The sequence below is a fragment of the Myotis davidii genome, unplaced genomic scaffold, assembly GCF_000327345.1.
Source record: "Myotis davidii unplaced genomic scaffold, ASM32734v1 scaffold332, whole genome shotgun sequence".
NCBI lineage: Eukaryota > Metazoa > Chordata > Mammalia > Chiroptera > Vespertilionidae > Myotis > Myotis davidii.
In genome coordinates, this window is record NW_006285779.1 from 5,940,839 (window position 1) to 5,947,560 (window position 6,722).

General features: G+C 56.4%; 1 protein-coding gene across 1 annotated transcript in view; it reads left to right on the forward strand.

Annotated features, from left to right (window-relative positions):
* Positions 1 to 1,806: 1,806 nt before the first annotated feature.
* LOXL4 (lysyl oxidase like 4) overlaps positions 1,807 to 6,722 on the forward strand; it is a 15,916-nt gene continuing 11,000 nt past the window's right edge. The window contains exons 1-6 of the mRNA XM_006756578.2: positions 1,807 to 2,123; positions 2,687 to 2,865; positions 3,932 to 4,137; positions 5,449 to 5,487; positions 5,632 to 5,851; positions 6,607 to 6,722. The exon at positions 6,607 to 6,722 is cut by the window's right edge and continues 55 nt beyond it. Of these exons, the coding sequence (XP_006756641.1) occupies positions 1,841 to 2,123; positions 2,687 to 2,865; positions 3,932 to 4,137; positions 5,449 to 5,487; positions 5,632 to 5,851; positions 6,607 to 6,722 (1,043 nt within the window). The 5' untranslated portion in view covers positions 1,807 to 1,840. The remainder of the gene's footprint in view (positions 2,124 to 2,686; positions 2,866 to 3,931; positions 4,138 to 5,448; positions 5,488 to 5,631; positions 5,852 to 6,606) is intronic.

A 6,722-nucleotide genomic window follows, 5' to 3' on the forward strand; every position in this document is an offset into this window, starting at 1 on the left:
ACATGCTCTTTTACGGTGCAAGCCTGAACAGGGAGCCAAGAACCCAACTTTCTCCATCCACCACTCCAGGCAGCCTCAGCCCCATCCGCAGCAGAGCCTGGCCATGGCCATGGAGGAATTTGGCACTGATGGCTGCAGACACTGACAGCTCTAACCCACTGTAATCTTCTCCTCGATGCTCCTCTCCAAGCCTAGTCCCAGGCCCAAGGCTGCTAACACATGAGAGAGAGAGGATCAGCCCCACCCTCATCCCCGTTAAGGACTCAAAGACCATCTGCTTACAGCCTCCTGAAGGCAGGAGCCCTCTCTCTGGTGCGTGGTCACCACCTAACCCTCCCAGGGTCCCTCACTTCCTGGGGGATGAAGGACAAACCCTTCGTGACACACAAGGCCCTTGATCTACTGGCCCAGCCTGTCCCTCTACCCTGTCCCCCCCTCTGCTCTTGCACCTCTTCTCCTCTCTCCTCCTTTACCCATTCTGTTCTCTGTACCTGGAATGCAGAGTTTTCCCATCTGGGAGAGCTCATTCCTCTAACAAGGCCCCAGTGAACCGCCCCTTCTCGGAAAGCCTCCCCTAATTCCTCTTCTCTGGGCTTCATGAGAGCGGGGAGTAGCACTGACATCTTCACGTCATTGTCCCAGCACCTGACTTAAGAGTTGGCCTGAAGCAAGCATTCCACAGATGTTTGTTGAATCCGTGTACAAATCATGCACCTAGCTGGACCTAGAGCAAGGGCGTAAGGATTTCACAGACTTCCCAGCTCAAGGAGATACTGGACCATACAGGGTGGGGCAAAGTAGATTTAGAGTTGTGAATATGGGAAACACAGTTTATTCTTGTATTATTATTATTATTTCTTAATTATTGTATATTTTCCATTCAAACAACTGTAAGCCTACTTTTGCCCCATGCTGTATTGATTCAACCTCCTCACTTTCAAAATAAAGGATCAGGGCCTAGAGTTTAAAAGACATCCCCAAGCCACACAGCAAATGAGTGGTAGAGGCCAAGACTCCCCTCAAATGACCCTTTCTGCTCCAGCATCCCATGTGCCTTTTGTGGTGAGGGTGGCCAGGGTGTTGGAATGTCAAAAGGCAGGTGAGGGCAGTTCCCCTGGAGTAGATATTTCTGGTCCTTGGTGTCTCCCCCATGACTCCAAGGGTAAGTCACCTCCTCTGTCTATATATATAAAAGCCTAAGTGACCAAACAACTGGTCGCTATGATGCACACTGACCACCAGGGGGTAGACGCTCAACCCGGGAGCTGCCCCCTGGTGGTCAGTGCACTCCCACAGCCAACCTCCCGCGTCCGGCCAACCTCCTGCAGTCCCTCCTCGTGGCCGGCTGGCCCAATCGGCCCCAATCGCCAGCCAGGCCGAGGGACCCCACCTGTGCATGAATTCGTGCACCAGGCCTCTAGTTTACATATAAAACTGTATCAAGAATAACTGTTTACTGAGCACTTACCATGTGGTAGGCTTGTGCTATGCACTTTACATACAGTGTTTTATTTAACACTCACAACAACAGTGCAAGATAGGAATTATTATTCCCACTTTGCAGGTGAGGAGTTTGAGACTCGGTAAAGTTAAACTCAAGGTCACATGGCTAATGAATGGTGGGTTTGAACCAAATTGACTAACCTCAGAGCCCAGACTCGGTCAGTGCCAGCACACACACACGCATACACACACACACACACACACACACACACATATGCACACACTTGGAGGGGCCCTGCCATGTTTTGTCTCTGCCTGAGACCAGAGGTAGGTGGTAATCATTGTCCTTTTTACTCATTCCCCAGGTGCCTTGGCCTCAGCTGTCCGTGAAGTCACCATGATGTGGTCCCCACCGGCTACCCTCTCCCTGCTCCTGCTGTGCCAGCTCCTGGGCCAGGCCCCTCTCAGCAGGTCGCAGTCGCTGGGTACCACGAAGCTGCGGCTGGTGGGCCCAGGAAGCAGGCCGGAGGAGGGCCGCCTGGAGGTGCTGTACCAGGGCCAGTGGGGCACTGTGTGTGATGACGACTTCGCTCTCCAGGAGGCCACAGTAGCCTGCCGCCAGCTGGGCTTTGAGGGTGCCCTGACCTGGGCCCACAGTGCCAAGTATGGCCCAGGGGAGGGTGAGTGACAAGCTGCCAAGCAACATGGCAAGGAAATGGTAGTGGGCTTCTCTCAGGGGCTGGGCTCTCTGAGGCTCCTACAAAAAAACATCCCACCCGTCCTTTCATTCCCAGCCCAATGACCTCCTCCATGAGGCCTGTCTTGAGTGCCTCAGCTGAAGTGCCCCCTGCTCTGAGCCTCCCATTCTTGCTTGCAGTGAGGCCCATCACTATTGCCATGATCACAGCCCCTCCACTAACTTCCTTGAACATAGTGATGGGCACACAGTGGGTGCTTAACAAATGTTGTTGCATGACTAGATTGATGGATGAATGGGTGAACAGGTTAATCTAATTACTAGACCGATCTGGCGTTTTCCAAAAAGAGTCTACACAACCTGATGCCAGGAGGAGGCAGTAAGCAGGTTATAAATAAATCCCAGGAGAACCAAGTCCTCTCCTCTCTCCACCCCACCTTCTGCTCAGAGTTTAAGAGGAAAGTTTATAACTATCCAGGAGGCACAACTCATGACCCGTCTCTGTGCTTGTCCCTGAGCATCGCCTGTCTGTCCCCTCCCCCTCAGGACCCATCTGGCTGGACAATGTGCGCTGTGTGGGCACAGAAAGCTCCCTGGACCAGTGCGGGTCTAACGGCTGGGGTGTCAGTGACTGCAGCCACTCAGAGGACGTCGGGGTGGTGTGCCAACCCCAGCGCCAGCGCGGCTACCTTTCTGAGAGAGTCTCCAATGCCCTTGGGCCCCAGGTGAGGAGGCTTTCAGGCTCTGGCCTGAGCCAAGCAATGGGTCAGGGGACAGGGAGCCTCCTGGTAATGAACCTGGAGCAGGAAGGGGAAAGAGAGCAGAGCCTGGGCTGATAAGCATCCTGGCCCCGACTCCTGTTGGTGCATGGACAGAGGGTCCCAGCTTGGGGCGGGGGCAGGCCAGGGAACCAGAGGCTGGGCCTGCTGGGAATCACTGAAGCTGCTCCCCATAAGGGAGGCAGCAGCGGGGCAAGGGGCTGCCTCACCCACAAGGCCTGGCCACAATTGCTGCCTCTTCCCGGCACAAACAACCCCAAGCTAAAAACAGCCCAAGTCAAACAACAGGAGCAGGCAGGGCAGGTCCAGGCTCCTACCATCACTGCCAGAGGGCCTGGCCCACTACATGCTGCAGGCCAGGATGGGGGCTCGCCATGGTCTAAGTCACCCCGGGGCTAAGGTGGGGGTCTCCTGGGCCAAAGGATCCTGTTGGCGGTCTCAAGGTCTGACCATCCTCAGATCTCCCTAGTGGAGTAGGAAGGCTCTTCCATGCCTGGTGGAAGCCCCCCAATTCCAAGAGCTCCCATCCTGACCCCAGGGAGGGTGCAGACCTGCCTGCTTCCCTCTAGAACAGCGGTTCTCAACCTGTGGGTCGCAACCCCTCTGGCGGTAGAACGACCCTTTCACAGGGGTCGCCTAAGACCATCCTGCATATCAGATATTTACATTATGATTCATAACAGTAGCAACATTACAGTTATGAAGTAGCAACGAAAATAATTTTATGGTTGGGTCACAACATAAGGAACTGTATTTAAAGGGCCAGAAGGTTGAGAACCACTGCCCTAGAGTGAGGAAAGGACCCTAAACACACCAAGGTTCTGCCTCATGCTCACCACGTGGCCTTGGACAAATGCCTCCCCCTGTCTGGGCCTCAGTTTCCCGGCCTGTCCTGTGAGGGGGCTGTGTGGGGTGATCTCTAAGCGCTCTGAGCCCCAACTCCCCCAACGAAGACCTGCAGTGGGCTCAGCGGGGCAGGAATCCCGGCCCACAGTGCCCATGCACCCTGCAGGGCCGGCGGCTGGAGGAGGTGCGGCTCAAGCCCATCCTTGCCAGTGCCAAGCGGCAGAGCCCGGTGACCGAGGGAGCCGTGGAGGTGAAATACGAGGGCCACTGGCGGCAGGTGTGTGACCAGGGCTGGACCAGGAACAACAGCAAGGTGGTGTGCGGAATGCTGGGCTTCCCCAGTGAGGCCCCTGTCAACAATCACTACTACAGGTAGGAGGTCAGCTGGGGGAGGGTGCGGGGGAGGCGGGCTTGCGGGGCAGTGGCATGTGTGAGTGCGTGCATGTGACACACGTGGGACCTGGCAGAGGTCCGTGAGGTTGGCAGGGTTAGGTGTGTCTATGGCAGGTCATGCAGTGGGTGTGGGGACTGGGAGGGAAACCGGCCCAAATGAGGAATGTTCCTGGATCTCCTGGGTGACGGATCCCACAGAATAATTAAGAGGAAGGTGAGGGTGAACGTTGGGAGATGCCTAGAAAGTCAGAAACTAACCGATACAAAGAATAGCACAGAACACTCCCACATAAAAACAATGGAACATAAAAGTGTGTCCCCGATTTACAAAGTAGACTTTACTGAAGAGCCTTACAATGCTGCCCACAAGGACAGACGACTTGAGTTCTGGTCTCAGCTCTGCCTACCTAGCGTGGGGCCTAGGCAGGGCACCTGAGCCTCAGCTATCCAACCTGCAAGGCACTGTCTCCACTTTGCCCAGTGAATTTCCTCAACTCTCATCCAAGCCAGGCCTCCGCTGGGCTGTGTGTGAGCAAGGCGTGGGGTGGAGCACAGACGTCAGAAACGTGACGGCTGTCGCAGGATTGCATCAGCCCGTCTGCGGGCCAGGCAGCTCTCCCAGCTCTGTGGAGTGAACACTGTTTCTTCTCAGGGGAGGAATCTCCCACAGCACAGCTGAGCCACCCATCCTTGCCGTCCCCAACCACTTTCAGTCGCTCTGTACTGTGCCTCTGACTTAGATGACCCTGGTCCTGAGGACCCGCTCGATTCCAGCCTTGGGGGTGACTGACATGGGGGCCCCTCACTCCCCACCACCTAGTAATTGCACATCTGGGCCTGGCTGACTTGCTTACCACCCATGAGGAGGGCGGCCCTGATTATAGCCTCTGGGTGGGCAGCCGCCACCAGCAAGGCCTTCAACCTCCACCTGTCCCCAGAGGACCTCTTCCCTGGGTCTCTTTTTTCAGGGTGCTCCCTAAAGACGCCCCTCCGTCTGGCATGGGGAGAGGGCGAGCTGGGAGCGCCCAGTGCAACAGAAACCCCACATTGGGATTGACACGTCAAGAGAGCGTCCTGGGCCCTGCTTTCCTTCCCTATAAATGGAGGTCATGGATATCTGTGAGGTGGTCGCCTATCGGGGCTGCTGTGAAGCTCAGCGCTGAGATAGGACCCTTGGGCGAGTTTTCAAACTGTGAAGCCCAGTGCAGACTCAGGGACAACTGGGAGGAGTCAGGGTGACGGGTAGGATTTCTGTACCCACTCCACTCCCCACTGTTTTCTCTCCTCCAGGAAAGTCTGGGATTCGAAGATGAGGGATCCCAGGTTTAGGTGAGGAGTGTACCCTTGGGGAAGGGTGGCAGAGGGGTGTGGCAGGAAGGGCCTCCCTCCCCTCCCCGCTCCCCAATGCCTTGCCTTCCTGAGTCCTGAGCTTCCCTCAACCCCTCCCCCACCCGCAGTCTCCCTGTCTTCCAGGCTGAAGAGCTTGGCCCAGAAGAATTCCTTCTGGATCCACCGAGTCAACTGCCTGGGGACGGAGCCCCATGTAGCCAGCTGCCAGGTGCAGGTGGCGCCAGCTCGGGGCAAGCCGCGGCCGGCCTGCCTGGGTGGCATGCACGCTGTGGTCAGCTGTGTGGCAGGGCCCCGCTTCCGCCCTCTGAAGGCCAAGCCTGGACGCAAGGAGTCCCGGGCAGAGGTGGGTCCCGGGTGCCTGCACCCTGCCTTTGGGAAGGGTGGGTGAGAAGTCCAGGACGGGCAGGAGGAGGGACAGCGGCCCCTATCCCCTATCAAGGAGGGATCGGTGCACTGAGTGGTGGTACCCTGGATGTATTTAAAAGGGACCGTTTATAACCCTACCATAAGTGGAAGGCTGACATCACCTGCTATGAATAGAAGGTAACCATAAAAACAGTAATTACATTGTAGCTATATCCCATATTGAACCTGAGCCTGGCCCTTTGTTATAAAAAGCAACGAGCAAGTGCTGCTGAGGTGGTACAGACAGGGCAGGGCAGGGCAGCACCCAGGAGGTGGTCTCCGGATGAAAGGAAGGAGGGGAAGAGAATCACAACGGAAATAGCTTCCCCACTCTGTGAGACAGTTTAATTAATGCCATGTCCCTGCATGTCTCTAAAACCACTCCACGGATCCCTTTGGGAAGCGTTGATCTAGTTCGGCCCCAAAGGACACAGAAGCAGAGGCTGGCGCGAGGCAGGGACTGGCCTGGTGGCCAGGTGGCAGGGTTGTGAAGCGCGGGGACCCACTCCTAAGGCTCTTTCCTTAGAGCTGGACTTTGTTCGTACTGTCATATCGTGGTGGCTCTTAGGGGGGTTGAGAAAAACAGCTTATTCGAGGTAATAGTTATGGGCAGAGTCAGTGTCTCTGCCCAGCTTATAGGGCTCAGCCCGTCCCTCCTCCTTCGCCCTCCCTGAAGCTGTTTTTGCCCAGCAGGAGCCAAGGGTGCGCCTCCGCTCCGGGGCCCAGGTGGGCGAGGGCCGGGTGGAAGTGCTCAAGAACCGCCAGTGGGGTACAGTCTGTGACCACGGGTGGAACCTCATCTCGGCCAG